Raw genomic sequence first — 22,667 nt, 5'->3', positions numbered from 1 at the left:
CAGCTGGTTGAATAAACTAACCAATAATATGTGCATAAATGAGAGAACAGAATAAAATCCACAATAAATATTGTTATCCTGATATTCCACAGGGTATATAAAGCTGGTTGGACCCTCATAAAAACACATATACCAAACCCATAAAATATAATCATCTGCAACAATTAAATTCAAACAATGACTGTGATATTATATTGCTTAAATTTAACACATAGTTTCTCACTTGGTAGAAATGTAATAGAACTTGAAACGGAATTACATTTACTCTCTTTTCTATAAAGCAATCAACTGAGGCAAAATTTAGGGCATTTAAGCCTCTCAGTATCAGTGCGCTGATGTGTAGAAATGGATGGATTCTGGTTACATAGTGACTATATGCAAAATTAGAAAGTATTAAGTAAGCTTAATTACTTGTTGTTTCTGTTAAATGCTGTGAACAAGCCAAGTACTTTAAACAACTCCAGTAACTGGCTTCAGTGGAGATGTAGTCAACCATTACTTGCAAACAACTAAATATTCAGTGCATGTGAATGGCTATTTTATGGGATCTTTCCATTCCTTCACAAAAGGGATCATTACTGAGTATCAGAAAAATTGCACCTGAGTCACAATAATGAACATTAACAACACACAGACACACAAATAATTTTTCTGACTCCTATACAACCAAAAAGTACTGGTTATTTTAAAATGCCCTACTGACACTTACCTGGGATGAAAAAGTACACACTAGGAAGTCTGCCTGAGAGAGAAAATGTATATCCAGGATCACTCCACGAAGTGAATTTTCTGTGTATCGATTGTGCAGTCCAGCTGACCAGGAAATAGAGTTATCACTAATAAATTCATAATTGGGGTACCTGAAAAAATAAATTAATTTACAGATGGTCATAGATATCACTGTATCCTATCAGAAGGCAGACTTTCTTCTTTGACTAAGAGCTTCTAACAGAAAGGAGACCTTTAATTATGGCATTTAATACTGTAGTTGATGAGACATATTTGAAGTCCATCAGTGGGGCAGAAACCATTCTGGAATGCCCTGTATATTAAATTTTATTGGCATATCATATAAAACACACATGCACACATCAAAATGTCCTTTATCAATTCATGAAATAGCTGAAAATTGAAGTCTCCTTTTTCTTTTTGTAATGAGTGACTTTTAAGAGTTTATTCAAACTGCTTTCATATTTAGTCACTGAGCTTTTCCTTTAGAATATAAATACTGTGATAAAACCTCACTTAAATTTTTAATTTAGAATTTTTGATAGTTCAGATTTGGGTTAGACTTTGTAAATGTCTTATTCATTGACATTACAAGTTAATAATAAAAAGAAGTTAAGAGATGAATATTTTAAAAACTTGTGAGAACCAACAGTCTCCCTTAACCTGCATCCTTCTTGAAGAACCATCTACTCTTACCTAATAACAGTAATAGAAAGCCCATTCTAATATTTATGGAAGCAAATTCCATAGATGTCCACCAAGTAATATTTTGGTAGTCTTGCTAGAGATAGAGTGTGTGTTTAAAAGTATTCATACAGGATGTCTTTTGAAAAGAATCTGGAATATAATAGAGGAGGAATAAATATTTGCTGAAGGAATAATAGTTCCTATATAGAAACCCTGAAGCATCAAGAGTCAGTTTACATGTTTGTCTTCCAAACAGTATTCCAAAAAAGGTTAGGACCATGACTTATTTTTCTTTGCATCACAGCATCTAGCACTCCACACAATGCTGTGTGAATAAATACATGAACAAGTGAGTGCTACCTATGCCTGGGACTTTCCCTAATCCCCTAAGAGCTGTTTCAGTTTCTCTCATTTCATGGCCACCAAGGAGCTTTCCCTCATTGCCTCTGTAATAATGATTGTAAAGGCAAAGTCTCTGAGCACTGTTTCAGACTGCTATTCAGTGTTCAAATCCATTTGGCCTCATTATTTTTGACAGTTTGCCCTCTTCAGCTCAAAATCAAGGAGATGAAGAAAATGTCACATTTGTTCGGAAAAGAAAACAACCAGAAATAGTTTTAATGTGATTCTTGGGAAGCTGCATACCCAGGCATGGAGCAGAAACAACAACAAAGAAATACGAAATGCTAGAGAAAAAGAAAGGGGGGAACTGATAAAACCAGCATAGGTTTTATCCTCGAATAAAGACCAACTTTGTCAGCATGATTTGGATGCTCAGCGAAACAAAGGAGTGATCAATTTACCAAGAAGTAACACTAACATTAATGGCCTTCCTTACTAAAAGAGCTCTCTCTGGAACCAAATCAAAAGGGTACCTAAGGCTGGGTGTGGTGGTTCATCCCTATAATCCCAGCACTTTGGAAGGCTGAGGCAGGTAGACTGCTGGAGCTCAGGAGTTCGAGACCAGCCTGGGCAACACAGTGAAACCCCACCATTATTTAAAAAAAAAAAAGGTACCTAAGTTCCTCAGGCCCATGTCTACATGCAAAAGAGTTCTCAGGCCTATCTCTATGGCTTCATAAAGGACACCTAAGTGTAAAACAAAACAAAACACACACAAACAAAACAAAGTAAATAATGGAAGAAGGAAATTTTACACCTTTCATAACGAGCATGAAACTTTTTGCACAAACATGCTTCTTGTCTTTTGCCCTCAAGTATGTCAGTGGAGGAATTCTTCTACCTTGAGGTTTCAGATACTGGGAATGATAATTTTTTTTCTTTTTCCACTTTATAAAAATTTATTTTTATATCACCCACAAAGGACTAGCTTGCAGTTATAAACTAATATCTGGTGTTCTTTTCTGAAGTTCTTCTCTCGACTGAGGGAGATACTTCTCTTTGTGACTTCACTGTACCTGGTACATAAACTCCTTCAGGAGACGTATCTAAATTTACTGTAATATGTGTTATATGTATATCGCCTACCTGTTGGTTACTCCCTGAGATAAGGAGCCACACATTATATTTTGCCTTTGTATTCCTAGTGCTCTGTGCTGTGTCCAGCATATTATAGGAGTTCAATAAAATAGTGAACAAATACGCCACTCATTGCTGATTCTTTGTTTCACACGGCAACCAAATACTTTACAAAAAACTTTTAACAAATTGTTCTTGTCTCTATTCATTTCAACGTACCTACTTTTAGAAAGAACTCATCCAGCATTTTAAAAATAAAGAATAAACTTAATTTGTAAATATTTTACCTGGGAAATTTTTAAAGGCTTGTTTTTCTTCCTATTTTAACCCCATCCCTAATCTCCACAATCTTAGAATGCAATATTGGATAGCCAACTTTAATAGTTCTTATTTCTTTGACTGTCAATGATTCTGTGATTCAAACACTGTAATACTGAACTACTTAAGAGATCGCCACAATAGCAATGGCTGCCACAGTCACTGGGATGCTGGTGGTAAAATCTTGTGGATGAACTCAATTTTTTTTTTGAGATTGAGTCTCGCTCTGTCACCCAGGCTGGAGTGCAGTGGCACGATCTTGGCTCACTGCAACCTCCGCCTCCCGGGTTCACATCATTCTCCTGCCTCAGCCTCCTGAGTAGCTGGGACCACAGGCACCCACCACTATGCACGGCTAATTTTTTGTATTTTTAGTAGAGACAGGGTTTTACCATGTTAGCCAGGATGGTCTCAATCTCCTGACCTAGTGATCCGCCCACCTCGGCCTCCCAAAGTGCTGGGATTACAGGCGTGAGCCACTGCGTCCGGTTGGACTCAATCTTAACACGGAGAAATCTGAAGTGTAATACCAAGCTACAAAGCATTAACCAATCATCTTCACACAGAAGCTATGTGTATAAAGCTAATTTTAATCCCTTTTCAAAGAATGAGCAACACAGAAAATAGATTCTCCTCTGACTATGTGAACACTATACATCATTTAAGTTTAATTTTTCATCTCTTCACCCTCTTGAAGCAGAAAAGTCTTACAATGATTACCTTGGACACTATATACTTTGATAATAGATTAATTCATGCTTTTGGTCTTTTAAAACAACGGCAGAGATTTTTATGATTTGCTTAGGTATCAAAACCAATCCTGAGTGGTTTAAAGCAGAATTAAATCAGAGTAGAAAAACATTTAAGTAAAAGAGTAAAGAAAAAAAACCCATCAGTTAAATCCCCAAGAAATGACTCAAGTCGAAAATAAAAATAAAAGGATTTACAAAGAGAAAAAATTATGCATAAAAGGCTACTACTATATTTATAACAGAATATGGAGAAAATTGCTGCCTGGACTACCACTGGCAGGGGAGTTATAGCTGTTGGCTACAAGGAGGAAATTCTGGTTTTACTATTCTTGCAGTCCAAGGAGATGCTGCCAACTGTACTATAAGGGTTGTTTGGTATAAAACTGTCATGCTGTGCTATGGATCAAAGCTGTAAAATGTTTATATCTAGCCAAGTGAGTCCCAGTTACTCAGGTGGCTGAGGTAGGAGGATCATTGAGCCCAGGAGGTCAAGGCTACAGTGAGCTGAGATTGTGCTACTGCACTCCAGCCTGGACCCTGTATTTAAAAAAAAAAAAAAAAAGGTTTATATGCTTGCATCTAAATACTTCCAAGTCCAGAAATCTAGCCTAAGGAAATAATGTGGATAATTTTAGGCATACGTCATAGCATTACTTATAAGAACGAAACATTGGAAATAATCTGACTGCCTAATATTAGAAGAATGGTTGGTCAAATAAGCAATGGCATATCTGTACAGTGTATATGTATGTAGTCATTAAAAAAGATGTTTAGGCTGGGCATGGTGGCTCACGTCAGTAATCCCGGCACTTTGGAGGACAAGGCGGGAGGACTGCTTGAGCCCAGGAGTTCAAGACCAGCCTGAGCAACATGTGATCCCGTCTCTACCCACAAAAAATTAGCTGGGCATGATGACGCATGCCAATGGTCCCAGCTACTCAGGAAGGAGGATCTCTTGAGCCCAGGAGGTTGAGGCTGCAGTGAGCCATGCTTGCACCAATGCATTCCAGCCTGGGTGACAAAGCAAAAAAAAAAAAAAAAAAAGATGTTTACAATGACTATTTTAGCAACCTGGGGGAATGGATCTATTGCGTATTAAGTGAAAAGGGTTTAGATTACATAGAATTCGATCAACTACAGTCATGCTCCAGTTAACAACGAGGATATGTTCTGAGAAATACATCATTAGGCAATGTTATCATCATGCAAACATCATAGAGTGTATTTACAAAAACCTGGATGGCATAGCCAACTACCACACCTAGGCTATACATATATACCCACCTAGGCTATATGGAATAGCTTATTGCTCCCAGGCTACAAACCTGTACAGCAAGCTATTGTATTGAATATTGTATTGTATTGAATACCACTGTAACACAATGGTAACTATTTGTGTATCTAAACATAGAAAAGGTACAGTAAAAGTACAGTTTTATAATCTATGGGACTACCATCATACAGGTGTTTCATCACTGACTGAAATGTTATGTGGTACATGACTGTATTAGAAAATGAGACTACATAAATGGGATTGAGGATAATACTTTTTCCTTGATTCGGTAATGATATGGTTTGGCTGGGTCCCCAAACCTTTCCTGTGCTGTTCTCATGATAGTGAATAAGTCTCATGAGATTCGATGGTTTCAAAAACAGGAGTTTCCCTGCACAAGCTCTCTTCTCTTGTCTGCCACCACATAAGTCACGCTTTTCACCTTCCATCATGATTGTGAGGCCACCCCAGCTATGTGGAACTGTAAGTCCATTAAACCTCTTTCTTTTGTAAATTGCCCAGTCTTGAGTATGTCTTTATTAGCAGTGTCAAAATGGACTAATACAGTAAATTGGTATAAGAAGTGGAGTGCTGCTGAAAAGATACCCGAAAATGTGGAAGTGACTTTGGAATTGGGTAACAGGCAGAGGGTGGAACAGTTTGGAGGGCTCAGAAGAAGACAGGAAAATGTGGGAAAGTCTGGAACCTCCTAGAGACTTGTTGAATGGCTTTGCCCAAAATGCTGACAGTGATATGGACAATAAAGTATGGGCTGAGGTGGTCTCAGATGGAGATGAGGAACTTGTTGGGAACTAGAGCAAAGGTGACTCTTGTTATGTTTTAGCAAAGAGACTGGCAGCATTTTGCCTCTGTCCTAGAGATTTGTGGACCTTTGAACTTGAGAGAGATGATTTAGGGTATCTGGCAGAAGAAATTTCTAAGCAGCAAAGATTTCAAGAGGTGACTTGGGTGCTGCTGAAGGCATTCAGTTTTATAAGGGGAGCAGAGCATAAAAGTTTGGAAAATTTGCAGCCTGACCATGTGACAGAAAAGAAAATCCCATTTTCTGAGGAGAAATTCAAGCCAGCTGCAGAAACTTGCGTAAAGTCATGAAGAGCCGAGTGTTAATCACCAATACAATGGGGAAAATGTCTCCACTGCATGTCAGAGACCTTTGCGGCAGCCCCTCACATCAGAGGCCCAGAGGTTTAGGAGGAAAAAATGATATTGTGGGCCGGGTCCAGGGTCCCTCTGCTGTGTTCAGTCTAGGGACTTGGTGCCCTGTGTCGTAGCTGCTTCCGTCATGACAAAAAGGGGCTAAAGTATACAGCTCAGACTATTGCTTCAGAGTGTGGAAGCCCCAAGCCTTGGCAGCTTCCATGTGGTGTTGGGCCTGTGAGTGCATAGAAGTCAGGAACTGAGGTTTGGGAACCTCTGCCTGGATTTCAGAGGATGTATAAAAACACCTGGATGCCCAGGCAGAAGTTTGCTGCAGGAATGGGGCTCTCATGGAGAAGCTCTGCTAAGGCAGTGCAGAAGCGAAATGTGGGGTCAGAGCCCCCACACAGAGTCCCTACTGGGGCAGCACCAAGTGGAGCTGTTAGAAGAGGGCCACCATCCTCCAGACTCCAGAATGGTACATCCACCAACAGCTTGCACCATGCACCTGGAAAAGCCACAGACACTTAATGACAGCCCATGAAAGCAGCCAGGAGGGGGGCTATACACTGCAAAGCCATAGGGGTGGAGCTGCCCAAGGCCAAGGGAGCTCACCTCTTGCATCAGTGTGACCTGGCTGTGAGGCGTGGAGTCCAAGGAGATCATTTTGAAGCTTTAAGATTCAACTGCCTCACTGGATTTCGGACTTGCATGGGGCCTGTAGCCCCTTTGTTTTGGCCAATTTCTGTCATTTGGAATGGCTGTATTTATCCAATGCCTGTACCCCCACTGTATCTAGGAAGCAACTAACTTGCTTTTGATTTTATAGGCTCATAGGTGGAAGGGACTTGCCTTGTCTTGGATGAGACTTTGGACTGTGGACTTTTGAGTTAATGCTTAAATGAGTTAAGACTCCGGGAGACTGTTGGGAAAGTATGACTGGTTTTGAAATGTGAGGACATGAGATTTGGGAGTGGCCAGGGGTGGAATGATACGGTTTGGCTGTGTCTCCACCCAAATCTCATCTTGAAGTCTCAGGTGTTGTGGGAAGGACCCAGTGGAAGGTAATTGAATCATGGGGGCAAATCTTTCCCCTGGTGTTCTCGTGATAGTGAATAGTCTCACAAGATCTAATGGTTTGAAAAATGGGAGTTTCCCTGCACAAGCTCTCTTCTCTTGTCTACCGCCATGTGAGACATGCCTTTCACCTTCTACCAAGATTGTGAGCCCCACCAGGGATGTGGAACTGTAAGTCTATTAAACCTCTTACTTTTGTAAATTGCCCAGTCTGGGGTATGTCTATCAGCAGTGTGAAAATGAATAGGGTATTTACCAACTTGCATATTTTTAAGTGAGCATGAATTAATTTGCTCATCAAGAAAACCAGGAAAAAAGCTTGTGATGCATTCAAGAACAAGTGAAAGAGTAGACAAAATTAGTATCTTTTTCTTCAACCAAGCTACAAATTCAGTTTGGTGTTTTAAATTGAAGAAACATGGTAAACTATACATTTTTTTTATTGTGTTTTGTGCCCAAATGTTCATTTAATCCCTCTTACATTAACTCATTCTTATACTTGGCTGATGAATTATTTGGCCTTTGTTTACATATATACATATTTCAGTGTGTATGTGTGTGCACGTGTGCACGCATGTATATGGTAGTGTGTGTATATGCTCAAGAGAGGGAGCCTTGAATAAAAAAGGCAATTTACTTGAGGTTCATTTGGATTCTTCAGAGGTAGAAAGAGGATTTAAATTATTATCTAATGACTTAGATTAATACCTGCATTATAGTCCTCATTCTAAAGTTATTTATTTTCCTTATCCCCATTTGGAACATGGGGGACAACAAATACATTAATTAAATAGCCAAAAAGCTTAAATGATTAAGTGTTAATGTTTTCAAACTGATGGGATTGAAATTAACACCATTTAATATTTACTGGGCGTTTAACTACAGCTAGGTATTATGTCCAAAGTACTTATAATCTAGTGAAGGAGACAGAAGTAAGCAAGTGCTAAACACTACAACAGAGGACTGTACAGAGTGGGGAACACAGGCCAGTCAAGGGTTCAGGGATGACTTCTGGAGAAGATAGTATCTGAGCAGAACTAAGACTAGAATTTTCTTCTCCTTAATTTCCTACTTTTACATACATTTAATACATCCTTCATTTATTGATAGTAAATAAAGACTAACTCCAGGTTTACTCAGATCCTATAAGAAGTATCCAATTAGGATTTGTGCTTTATCTATGTGTTTTCATAATACCCCATGTTAACCCTATAATAGTGTTACTCACACTGTGGGCTAATTGTTTATTCCCCTATTAGATTTGGGAATTCCTTGACAGCAGGGAGTATCTTATCATGAAATCCCCAGCACCCAGCACAGTGCCTGAAATACAGGCAAGCTCAAAAGATAATTGTTACTGTTCCATACACAGTAGTAGTCTTTATTCCTCAACTTACAAAACTTACTTTTTGATTCCTTACCTTTCTTTAGTATAACTTTCAAATTCCAGAAATTATTATAAGACAAAACTCTACATATGTGTTCAGTTGCCTGTAACTGTTAATGAAGACAGTGAAATCAAAACGATAAGCACCTGGTTTTATTGCTAACAGTCTGTATAGCTGGCTAGTGTTATTGACTGAATGTTTACATTCGCACAAATTCCTATGTTGAATCCCTAACCCCAATGTGATGGTGTTTGGAAATAGGACCACTGAGAAATAATTAGGCTTAGATGAGGTCATGAGAATGGCGCCCTCATGATGAGATTAGTGTCCTTATATGTAGAGACATCAGAACACTTCCTCTCCTGTTCCCTGCACACACAAAGAAGAGGTCACAAGAGCACAGAGTGAAATAGTGGCTGCTTACAAGCCAAGAGAAAATGAAATCTACCTTGCTAGCATCTTGATCTTGAACTTCCCAGTCTCAGACCTGGGAGAAATAAATTTCTGTAATTTAAGCCACTCAGTCTATGTTATTTTGTTATGGCAGCTCCAACAGACTAGTGAAGATTTCAGTACTAAGAAGTAGGGTGATACTTTTAATGATGATAATGATTATTGCTGGTCACAATGCATAAGTCAGTGGTCCAGTTCATTTTAGACTTCTTATAACACATTATTGGATATGGCTAATAAAAACGCTTTGATTAGACTGACAGTTACACAAGTACATAGTCAATTGAATTTTTAAAACCCTAATAATTAGCAATAATAATATACAAAAATCACAAGTCATGGGAAGTAAGAATTCTTTTAAACTGAAAGAGACACCCCCACTCTAGAATCACAAGTTGGTCTAACTTACTTTGTTTTTGCCTCCTTTAATAAAGAAGGGTCATCTGTGGCCAAATACACTCTCTTTTTGTCCACTTGCATTCTGCGTGCAAGAAGCTGAAAATGTTCTTCAACATGCACCATGTACTCTTCAATGGGATGGAAGGCAGCTTCTGTTCCCACTTTGTCTGTGCGTCTGACATGGACTCTGGGGGAGAAATTCAGATTCTACTGGTAATGTACTGACACTGGGTGCTTTGAGGGTATTCAATTTATACCCCTACTTATGGTGGCATTATAGGCATTTTTAACTGATTTTTCTTTCATTTTCACCATTAGAAAAAGTAAAACACATAGTATTTTAAAAACTCAAAAATACATATTCTAAATATATTTGCAGGCTAAACAATACAAGCGGAATTAGAAAGTAAGTAAAGCCTTTGAAGAATGATTTCTTATAGAGAAAATAATTCACATCTTAGGAATAAATGGGAAATTTCAGAGTTGCATTTCATACTAGGCAGCAATTAGCTGTCTGGAAAAAAACTGAATATAACTTAAGATTTTTGTTACCAGGATGATACCAGGATTCACAGTTGTTACTAAAGAACATTAGAGATATTATTTGTAAAGTTCTAATACCAAGGGTTTTCCTCTTTATTTTACCCTGTAGAGTCACCATAACTGCCAGCTTGTAGAATTCAAAAGTTGTCCCAGGAAAACACAGACCTGGATAAACTTTTACAGCACCGTTAAGACCGGCAAACCTTTTAAGGGTTTTTACTATTTTAGGTAAATGAAACTGATTCCAGCCCTTCTGTTGTGGGCATAATGAATTTCCTTTCTCTGTTTTTCACCATATCAAACGACAGCAGATATTAATTTCGTCTGTCATATTTAAGAAAAGCCCCAAAATTGTAAAATTGGGGACACAGATTCACACTGCCCTGTACTGAATAAGGCACTGACTTCCACAGTATTCTCCTCTCTCCTCCCATCTTAGTGTTTCCAAAGTAAATTTTTTTTTTAAGACAAGTTCTTGCTCTGTTGCACACGTTGGAGTGCAGTGGCGTGATTATGGCTCACTCCAATCTCTGCCTCCCGGGCTCAAGTGATCCTCCCACCTCAGCCTCCCGAACAGCTGGTACTACAGGCATGTGTCACCACGCCTGGCTAATTTTTGCTTTTTTTTTTTTTTTTTTTTGCATTGATGGGGTTTCAACCATGTTGCCTATGTTGAGTTTTCTCAAACTTCTGGGCTCAAGTGATCCACCTGCCTCAGCCTCCCAGTGTTGTGATTACAGGCATGAGCCACTATGCCTGGCTCCAAAGTAATATTAATGGAAATAAAAATAACAGTTTATTTTCATAAATTAAAACACCCTCCTTAAATCTTGCCTTGCCTTCCCCTCCTCCCAAATTACTAAATCACTATTCACATGTAGAAAAAGGTAGATTTATATGCCTTTAGGTCACAGTATATGGATATGCCTTAGGCCAAGCTTAAGACCAGTTTTTTATTTTGAATCTGGAGTGAAGGTTTGATTTCACTAGAGTTACTCTGCCATCTTCATGGCTATTCTTTGCTTTGCATTCCAGACTATAACCCAGATGTGGATACAATCATATGAACATCTATTCTATCATCTTTTCCTTCCCACATCCTTCATAATCACTTTCTCTGGGGAAATTGGAATTGTTCAGTGGGCTCTACAGAGATGAAGTGGGCAGAATGAATGATTCCACTGAATTTCAATCAAAAGTTACATGAGAAGAAATATGATTTGATATTCTGACTTCACATATACCTTCTTTAGGTCTAACACTTAGAATGGGGTCAATAACTCCTCTACATATGAAGACTAAGACACAAGGAAAGATGTGGGGTGCGAAATATGAAAATAAAAATAAAAAGAAGCTGGACATGGTGATACATGCCTTTAGACCCAGCTATTATACTTGGGAGGCTGAGGTAGGAGGATCACTTGAGCTTAGGGTGGTCGAGGCTGCAGTGAGTCCTACACTTCAGCCTGGGTGACAGAGTGAGACCCTATCTCAAAAATAACAACAACAAAAGCCAAAAGAGAGCTGTGATAAGAGGAGAAAGAAGCAAAGGAAGATGAGAAATGGAGACAGTAATAGAGCACTACTAAGCAACTTTCTTAGCTGTTCTAAGTAAACAACAAAAAAAGAATAGTCTCCATGTGCCCTTAGGATAGCTCTAGAACCTCTGTTATTTGGTGGGACTATAAAAATTAAACTATATATTGTAAAATTCACAATATATTGTAAAGATACATAACCCTAACTACTACATATCACAGTTTGAGGAAAAAAATCAGATTCTTACCCAATAACTGGATGTTTGAAGCCAAGCTTCCTGGTGGCTTCTTCTATTTCTTTTTCTAGCCAAGGCTGCGGGCGGATCAAGTATTTGACAAACTGAGACACCCACCACACTGCAGGGTCACCATGCACTCGTACAAGTCGATCTGCAAGGTCTTCTGGTACAGCCAAGGGTAAATATGGAGGACGGGGATGAAGACTGTCTACAATGGGAAGCTCGACCACTTGAACATTTTTGTCCTTCACTTCACCTGACAATATCAAAACATATAATCATTACCACATGGTATTCCTTATACATCTACTATTCAACAAGAACTTATTCTGAGTGCTTTCATCCTCATAGCAACTCTAAAGAAGTATAATCTTCACTTTACAAAGGAAGTTAAATAACTTGCTCAAAATACCAGAGCAAAAGTGACGGAGGTGAATTTCACATGCAGGTTAGTCTATCTCTCAAGTCTCTGGTCTTTTCTAAAAGTTTCTATCATAACATGCTGTCATACCAACACCTCATGGTATCCAGAACTCAAAGTATCTAATCAAAGAATGACAGTAGACACAGCCAGCTAGCGAAGTTCTATTTTTTGTTGTTGTTATGGAATTAGAAAATAAAGTGTTCTCAAAACTTCTAGCTTTTCATTACAGCAAATTGCTCTTGCATTACTTTCATGACAGAACACAATGACTCTGGAAACACCTGAAGATTATAATTATAAGCCAATCATCTACATCTTTTAAAGAAAAAAATTAGATAATTCTAAAGTCTTTTTTTTTTTTTTAATCTATTGGAGGGAGATGAAGCAAGATGGCTGAATAGAAGCCTCAACCAATCGCTGCCCCCACCACAGGAACACCAAATTTAACAACTATCTACACAAAAAAGCACCTTCACAAGAACCAAAAATCAGGTGAGTGATCATAGTACCTGATTTTAACTCCATACTGCTGAAAGAGGGACTGAAGAGAGTAGGAAAGACAGTTTTCGATTGTCTATGCCACCCCTTCCCCACCCCCATGCAGTGGCCGTGTGGTGCAAAGAATCTGTGTGCTTGGGGGAGGGGGAGCGCAGTGATTGTGGGACTTTGCACTGGAACTCAGTGTTACCATGTCACAGCAGAAAGCAACACCAGGCCAACTGGCAAGCAACACCCAGGCCATTAGCAAAGAACTCAGCCAATGCCCATGGAGGGAGAACTTAGATGTGCCCTTGGCCTAGCCAGAGGGGAAATGTCCATCCCAGCAGTTGGAGCATGAGTTTCAACAAGCCTCACCACTATAGGCTGAAGTGTCCTGGGGCCCTAAATAAACTTGAAAGGCAGTCTAGGCCACAAGAACTGTAATTTCTAGGCAAGTTTTAGTGCTGTGCTGGGTTCGAGAGTCATTGGACCTAGGGGGCACGTAACCTAGTGAGCCACCAGCTGAGATGGCTAAGGGCAGTGCTTATGCCACCCTTTCCCTAATCTAAGGCAGCGCAGTTCACAGCTCCAAAAGAGACTCCTTCCTTCCACTTGAGCAGTGGAGAGGGAAGAGTAAAGAGGACTCTATCTTGCAACTTGGATAACAGCTCAGCCACAGTGGAACAGAGCACCAAGTGGGCTCTTGGGGTCCCTGATCGCCTTGGCTCTTGTATGGCATTCCTGGACCTGCCTGAGCCAGAGGGGAGCCCAATGCCCTGAAGGGTGAGTCCCCGGCCTGGCAGCATTCACCACAAGCTGACTGAAGAGCCCTTGGGCCTTAAGTGAACATTAACAGTAGCCTGGCAATAATCCCTGTGGGCTTGTAGTGGTGGTGGCCATAGGGAGAGACTCTTTTGCCTATGAAAAGAGGAGTGAAAAGTGGAAAGCACTTTGTCTTATGGTTTGGGTGCCAGCTCAGCTGCAGGAGAACAGAGGACCAGGTAGGGTTCTAAGGTTTCCAACTCCAGATGCTGGCTCCCAGATGGCATCTCTGGACCTGCCTGGGGCCCAGGGGAACTCGCTGTCCTGAAGGGATGGATAAAAGCCTGACTGGCTTTGCCACCTGCTCATTGTAGAGCCCTAGAACTTTAAGCCAACACAGGAGGTAGCCAGGTAGTGGTTACACTGGGCCTTGGGTGAGATCCAGTGCTATGCTGGTTTCAGGTCTGACCTATTGCAGTTCCAGTAGTGGTAGCCACAGAAGTGCTTGTGTCACCACTCCCCCAGCTACAAGAGGCTTGTAGCACAGAATCAGAGACTCGTTTGTTTGGGACAAAGTAAGGGAAGAGAACAAGAGTCTCTGCTTGGTAATCCAGAGAATTCTTCTAGACCTTATCTAAGACCATCAAGGCAGTACCTCTGCAAGTCTATAAGAACCACAGCATTATTGGGCTTGGGGTGCCCCCTAATGTAGATATGGCTGCAATGACCAAAACTGGATCACAACACCCAATTCCCTTCAAATACCTGGAAAGCCTTCCCAAGACAGGTACAAAAAAGTCCAGATTGTGAAGACTACAATAAATACCTTCAATGCCCTGACACCAATGAACACCCACAAGCATCAAGACCATCCAGGAAAACATGGCCTTGAAAAACAAACTAAATAAGGCACCAGGGACCAAATCCTGAAGAAACAGTGATATGTGACCTTTCAGATAGAGAATTCAAAAGAGCTGTTTTGAGGAAATGCAAAGAAGTTCAAGATAACACAGAGAAGGAATTCAGAAACCTATCAGATAAAGTTAACAAAGAGGTTGAAACAATTAAAAGGAATCAAGCAGAAATTCTGGAGTTGAAAAATGCAACTGACATACTGAGTCTCTTAATAGAAGTCATTAAGCAGAAGAAAGAATTGGTAAGCTTAAAGACAGGCTATTTGAAAATACACTGTCAACAGAGACAAAAGAAAAAAAGAATGAAAAACAATGAAGTATGCCTATAAGACCTAAATAACAGTTTCAAAAGGGCAAATCTAACAGTTATTGGCCTTAAGGAGGAGGCAGAGAGAGATAGGAACAGAATGTTTATTCAAAGGGATAATAACAGAGAACATCCCAATTCTAGACAAAGATATCAATATTCAAGTACAAGAAAGTTATACATCAACCAGATTTAACCCAAAGAAGACTACCATTCAAGGCATTTAATAACCAAACTTCCAAAGGTCAAGGATAAAGAAAGGATCCTAAAAGCAGGAAAAGAAAAAATAAATAACATACCACGGAGCTCCAATATGTCTGACGGCAGACTCTTCCGTGGAAACATTACAGGCCAAAAGAGAGTGGTATGACATAAACTACTGAGGGAAAAAAAACTTTTACCCTAGAATAGTATATTCAGTGAAAACATCCTTCAAGCTTGAAGAAGAAATAAAGACTTTCCCAGACAAACAAAAGCTGAGAGATTTCATCAACATCAGACCTGTTCTACAAGAAATGCTAAGGGAAATCCTTCAATTTGAAAGAAAAAAGGTGTTAATGGGCAATTAAAAAATGATCTGAAGGTACAAAACTCACTGGTAATACTAAGTACACAAAAAACCACGTAATATTATAACACTGTAATTGTGGTATGTAACCTTTTGATATCTTAAGTAAAAGACTAAAAGATGAACCGATCAAAAATAACTACGACAACTTTTCAAGACATACTTGGTACCATAAGATAGAAATAACAGAAAGTTAAAAAGTTGGGGGGACAGAGTATTTATTAGACTTCTTTGTGATTGCATGTTTGTTTACGCAATCGGTGCCAAATTGTCATCAGTTTAAAATAACGAGCTATAAGTTATTTGCAAGCCTCATGATAACCTCAAATCAAAAAACATACAATGAATACACAAAAAATAAAAAGCAAGAAATTAAAACATACCACCAGAGAAAATCACCTTCACTAAAAGGAAAATGGAAAGGAAGGAAAGAAGGAAGAGAAGACCACAAAACAAGCAGAAAACAAATAACAAAATGGCATGAGTAAGACCTTACTTATTATTAACACTAAATGTAAACAAACTGAATTCTCCAATCAAAAGACATAGAGTGGCTGAATAGATAAGAAACACAAATTCAATGATCTGTTACCTACAAGAAACATACTTCACCTATAAAGACACACAGACTAAAAATAAAGGGATGGAAAAATATATTTCACACCAATGAAAACCAAAAAAGAGCAGGAGCAGCTATACCTGTAATAGACAAAGTAGATTTCAAGAAAAAAAACTATAAAAAGGGACAAAGAAGGTCATTATATAATGATAAAGGGATCAGTTCATCAGGAGGATATAATAATTGTAAATATATATGCACTCAACATTGGAGCACCCAGATACATAAAGCAAATATTATTACAGCTAACGAGAGAGGTAGACCCCAAAATAATAATAGCTGGAGATTTCAACAAAAAAAATCAACAAAGATCAACAAAGAAACATCAGACTTAATCTGCATCACAAACCAAATGGACCTAATAAATACTTACAGAACATTTCATCCAATGGCTGCAGAATACACATTCTTCTCCTCAGCACATGGATAGTATTACAAGGACAGACCATAAATTAGGTCACAAAACAAGTCTGAAAACATTCACAAAATTGAAATACTATCAAGTGTTTTTTTTTTTTTTTTTTTTTTTTTTTGAGAGAGGGTCTCATTCTTGCCCAGGCTGGAGTGCAGTGGTGTGACCTCAGCTCACTGCAACCTCTGCCTCCCAGGCTCAAGTGATCCTCCCACCTCAGCCTCCTGAGTAGCTAGGACCACAGGTATGTGCCACTGCACTCAGCTTCAAGTATCTTCTCAGACCACAATGAAATAAAACAAGAAATCAATAACAAGATAAATTTTGGAAACTATACAAACACATGGAAATTAAATAATATGTTTCTTAAATACCAGTGGATCAATGAAGAAATTAAGAAGGAAATTAAAAAAATTTATTGAAACAAATGATCACGGAAACATAACATACCAAAACCTATGGGATACAGTGAAAGCAGTACTGCCAGAGAAGTTTATAGCAGTGTCTACATCAAAAAAGTAGAAAAACTTCAAATAAATGATCTAATGATGCATCTTAAAGAACCAGAAAACTAGAGCAAATCAAACCCAAAATTAGTAAAAGAGAAGAATAAAGATCAGAGCAGAAATAAATGAAATTGAAACAATCATTCTTGACCAAATGGGATTTATCCCAGAGATGCAAGGATGGTTAGGCATATGCAAATCAATCAATGAGATATATCATATCAACAGAATGAAGAACAAAAGCCACATGATCATTTCAATTGATGCAGAAAAAGCATTTGATAAAATTCAACATCTCTTCATGATAAAAACCCTTAAAAAACCGAGTATAAAAGCAACATATCTCAACATAATAAAAGCCATATACATAGATCCACAGCTAATATCATACCGAGTGGGGAAAAGCTGAAAACCACTTCTCTAAGATCTGGAACACAACAAAGATGCTCTCTGTCACCACTGTTATTCAACACAGTACTGGAAGTTCTAGCTAGAGCAATCAGACAAGAGAAAGAAATAAAGGGGGTCCAAAATGGAAAGAAAGAAATCAAATTCTTGTTATTTGCACATGATATGACACTACATTTGGAAAAACCTAAAGATTCTATAAAAAAAAATTTAGAACTGATAAATTCAGTAAAGTTGCAGGATACAAAATCAACATACAAAAATCAGTAGCATTTCTATATGTCAACAGCGAACAACCTGAAAAAGAAATCCAAAACATAATCCAATTTACAATAGTTACAAATAAAGTTAAATACCTAGGAATTAACTTAACCAAAGATGTGAAAGATCTCTACAATGAAAACTATAAAACACTGATGAAAGAAATGGAAGAGGAGACCAAAAAAAGGAAAGGTATTCCATGTTCATAGATTGGAAGAATCAATATTGTTAAAATGCCCATACTATCCAAAGCAATCTACAGATTCAATGTAATCCCTATGAAAATACCAATGACTTTTTCACAGAAATGGAAAAAAAAATCCTAAAACTTAAATGGGGATGTGGTGGCTTACGCCTATAATCCTAACACTTTGGAAGGCCAAACCGGGAGGATGGGTTGAGGTCAAGGGTTTGAGACCAACCTTGCAAAGACAATGAGACTCTGTGGCTACTAAATAAATAAATAAATAAATAAATAAATAAATAAATAAATAAATAAAATGTATATGGAACCACAAAAGACACAGGATAACCAAAGCTGTCCTAAGCAGAAAGCACAAAACCAGAGGAATCACATTACCTGACTTCAAATTATACTATGGAGCTACAGTAACCAAAACAGCATGGCATTAGCATAAAAACATGGAGCTATAGTAACCAAAACAGCATGGCTCTAGCATAGAAAAAGACACATAGACCAATGGAATGAAATTGAGAGCCCAGAAACAAATCTATACATTGACATTGACTCATTTTCAACAAAGGTGCCAAGAATATACACTGAGGAAAGGAAACTCTCTTTAATAAATGGTGCTGGGAAAACTGCATATCCATATGCTCAGGAATGAAACTAGGTCCCTATCTCTCACCATATACACAAATCAAATCAAAATGGATTAAAGACTTAAATCTAAGACCTCAAACTATGAAACTACTAAAAGAAAACATTGGGGAAGCTCTCCAGGACACTGGAACGGGTAAAGATTTCTTGAGTAATACCGCATAAACACAGGCAACCAAAGCAAAAATGGACAAATGGGACCGACTCAAGTCTGCACAACAAAGAAAACAATAAACAAAATGAAGAGACAACCCGTAGAATGGGAGAAAATATTTGCAAACTACCCATGTGACAAGGGATAAATAACCAGAACATAAAAGAAGCTCAAACAACTCTACAGGAAAAAATTAATAATCCAATCAAAAATGGGCAAAAGATCTGAATAGACATTTCTCAAAAGAAGATGTACAAATGGCAAACAGGTACATGAAGAGGTGCTCAGCATCAATGATCATCAAAAACTACAAGGCATCATTTAACCCCAGAAAAAATGGCAAAATTCAGGCAATAACAAATGCTGGCAAGTATGTGCAGAAAAGGGAACCCTCATACACTGTTGGTGGGAATGCAAATTAGTACAACCACTATGGAGAACAGTTTAGACATTCCTCAAAAAAACTAAAAATTGAGCTACCATATGATCCAGCAATCCCACTGCTGAGTATATATCCAAAAGAAAGGAAATCAGTATATCAAAGAGATACCTGAACTCTCATGTTTACTGCAGCACTGTTCACAATAGCCAAGATTTGAAAGCAACCTGAGTGTCCAGATGAATAAACAAAGAAAATATGGTAAATATACACAATGGAGTACTATTCAGCCATAAAAAAGAATGAGATCCTGTCATTTGCAACAACATGGATGGAACTGGAGGTCATTGTGTTAAATGAAGTAAGCCAGGCACAGAAAGACAAACTTGCCATGTTCTCACTTATTTGTGGGAGCTAAAAATTAACACAATTGAAATCTTGGAGATAGAGTGAAGAATGACAGTGACCAGAGGCTGGAAAAGGTAGTGGGAGGTGGGAGGTAAGGGGGGATGGTTAATGGGTACAAAAAGTTGATAAAATAAGACCTAGTATTTCACAGCACAGCAGGGTGACTACTGTGATAATTTAACTGTACATTTTAAAATAAGTAAAAGCGTATAATTGGATTGTTTGTAACATAAAGGATAAATGCTTGAGGTGATGGATACCCCATTTACCCTGATGTGATTATTATGCATTGTATGCCTGTATCAAAATATCTCATGTACCCCATATATATACCCACTACGTACCCACAAAATTTTTTCAAAAATTAAAAAGAAAAAACTATATTTTCACCAGGCGCAGTGACTCACGCCTGTAATCCCAGCACTTTGGGAGACTGAGGCAGGAGGATCACCTGATGCCAGAAGTTTGAGATCAGCCTGACCAACATGGAGAAACTCCATCTCTACTAAAAATACAAAAATTAGCCGGGTGTGGTGGCACATGCCTGTAATCCCAGCTACTCGGGAGGCTGAGGCAGGAGAATCGCTTGAACCCAGGAGGCAGAGGTTGCAGTGAGTCGACATCATGCCATTTGCACTCCAGACTGGGCAACAGAGCGAAACTTCGTCTCAAAAACGAAACCACCACCATCGCCATCACAACAAAAAAACTGTATTTTCAAATATGATAATAGAATGTGTATTGCTTTTTACCTTGAACTCTAAAGTTCAGAGACTAGATGCTAATTTTTACAGATTATGATTACTTTCAGAATTAAATTTCCATAAATCATGAATGTTACTGATGTTCTATCACCTTTATAATCCAATGATAAGTATAACCCAGAATGTGATAGCCAGCAACCCTAGAGTTTATTTTACATATTAAAGACCACATAGTAGTAACTACAAGACCCAAAGATACCAGAAATATTTCACTATCATAAAATGTACTGAGTTAAATTTTTTATAACAAAAAATATTAACCTGAACATACAAAATAACTCCAGTTAAGATGTCTCTGACTATAATGAATTAGAATAAAAATCACTGTACCATTAAATAAATAATGTACTTGTAAAGAATAAACCTAGAATATGTTTAAAATGTATTCACCAGAACAAAACACAGTTTTCAAATTGTTTTCCTGTATATATGCAAAATGTTTTAAAATAAATGAAATGATCTAGGAATATAATATAGTCAATCAAGCCAACTACATGGTTATTAGAAAGTCAGTTTGGCTAATAACTTCTTCATATTCTCTCCCTCTGATATGTAAAACTCATTTTAGGATTCTTAGAACAAAATCTTTGAAACATGACATTTGTTGCCTGAATAAATGGCAGTAAAATAATTCACCATCAGTACTGCAGTTCATCTAGGGTGCCAGTTAAGAGCTGGGCACCTTTATCAGACAAGAAACTATAATTAAGAGTATAAGAGTAAATAATTAGCTGCATTTTAAATTAAGCTGTAATAGTCTCTCCTAATGTAAGGAAAACTGGGATGCTTTCCTTGAGGTGAAGATGATCAGAAATATAGTACACGCTGTAAGAAAAAGAAGAATGAAAGAGCAAGAAGGAGAATTTTTTTGTTATAAAAAAGACAGAAAGGAAGGAAAACCCTAGTCTCTTACATATGACCATAAATTCAGCTTCCTATAAGCAAAAGCAAAATTAGTAGGGCTGCCTTCCTTTTCCAACTTCTTCCTAACAAGGTTATTCTAAATGTTCAGTGTAACTAGCTCCAAATTTTACTTATATGAAAGTGTTATCCTCTGATTAACCCAAGGCCTCAGTTTCCTTACAGATTGCTCTATTAACAGCTTTCAGAAAGAAATAAAAACTGCCCACATATTCAGGACAGAGAACTCAGTTTTTTATTCTTTATTCATTCATTTATTCATTCACTTGTTTAAATATTTAGTGATCATTACAGTTACAGTTTGGGCATTTGCCCCCTCCTAATCTCATGTCGAAATTAGATTCCCAGTGTTGGAGGTGGGGCCTGGTCCTGGTGGGAGGTGTTTGGGTTATAGGGGCAGATCCCTCATGAAAGACTTGGTGCTGTTCTAGAGGTAATGAGTGAGTTCTTGCTCTACTAGTTCTCAGCAGAACTGATTGTTAAAAATAGCCCAGCATCTTCCTCATTCCCTCTCTCTCTTCCCTCCTCTCTGGCCATGTCCCTTCACCATCTGCCATGAGTGCAAGCTTTCTGAAGCCCTCACCAGAGGCAGATGCTGGCACCATGCTTCTTACACAGCCTGCAGAGCCATGAGCCAAATAAATCTTTTTTTGTTACAAATCACTCAGCCTTGAGTATTACTTTATAGCAATGCAAAACGAGCTAAAACAACTACTATGTGAACACTGTGCTATTGATTCTTCACCTCTAAGTAATAACTACTCGAGATTTCCAGTTCAAAACCCTCATCCAGACTAGACTGCATTCAATGAAAGAAAAATAGATGAATTAAAAAAAATCATCACCAACAAATATGCTATCAAAAAGATACAGTCTACTGTCTAGTAAACTACTAAAAGATATTTACACTTATAGAAGAAAATTGGCATAGAATAAAAGCTTAATTTCCTCAATAACAACATATTTCAAAATGAAAGAAAATAACATAGTACATGCTATGTTAGAAAGCCCTTCTTTTACTTGGTTTACCACATAACATTATCTATTCTATTCAAATATACATGCAAAAGAATTTTAATCTAAAAGAAATCTCAGAAATAATCTTGTTCAGTATTTTCTAAATTTTAGTCATTTGTGTACCACCTTTATGATTTTTATATCCATGTACCATATGTATTATTTAATAGTTTAAAAGCCAATTCATCTTTTAAAACTTAAATGAGTTTCTTTTATAGATGTTAACCATAAATATAAATTCACTGAAAAAAACATGTTATTAAATTCTATATGAATACCATTGCTTATGGAAAACTCTAAGCTGAAGTTCGGTTAAAAAGGGAGATTATTAGTGAGGTTTTAAATGGTAATAATTGCTTTCCCTCTTACATTTCCTAAGAGTTTGAAACCAACTGAAAAAGAGAGAAATAAAATGACAATCAAAATATCAGCTTGATAACCAATATCGATGAATTGCAGAATGTGATTTTGTGGTTTGGATTTATGGCT

The 22,667-nt window shown here is 37.9% G+C and overlaps 1 protein-coding gene across 11 annotated transcripts in view; it reads right to left on the bottom strand.

Annotated features, from left to right (window-relative positions):
• The window catches only part of FUT8 (fucosyltransferase 8), a 456,741-nt gene that overhangs the window by 9,017 nt on the left and 425,057 nt on the right, over nucleotides 1-22,667 (bottom strand). For all 11 annotated transcript variants that reach the window (XM_054449587.2, XM_054449583.2, XM_054449582.2 and 8 more), the window contains 3 exons: nucleotides 12,043-12,289; nucleotides 9,724-9,900; nucleotides 710-860 (listed from right to left, as the gene is read on the bottom strand). In XM_054449587.2, the coding sequence (XP_054305562.1) occupies nucleotides 710-860; nucleotides 9,724-9,900; nucleotides 12,043-12,289 (575 nt within the window). The remainder of the gene's footprint in view (nucleotides 1-709; nucleotides 861-9,723; nucleotides 9,901-12,042; nucleotides 12,290-22,667) is intronic.

The sequence above is a fragment of the Pongo pygmaeus genome, chromosome 15 (assembly GCF_028885625.2).
Source record: "Pongo pygmaeus isolate AG05252 chromosome 15, NHGRI_mPonPyg2-v2.0_pri, whole genome shotgun sequence".
Lineage (NCBI taxonomy): Eukaryota > Metazoa > Chordata > Mammalia > Primates > Hominidae > Pongo > Pongo pygmaeus.
This window is presented reverse-complemented; position numbering and strand designations above follow the sequence as displayed.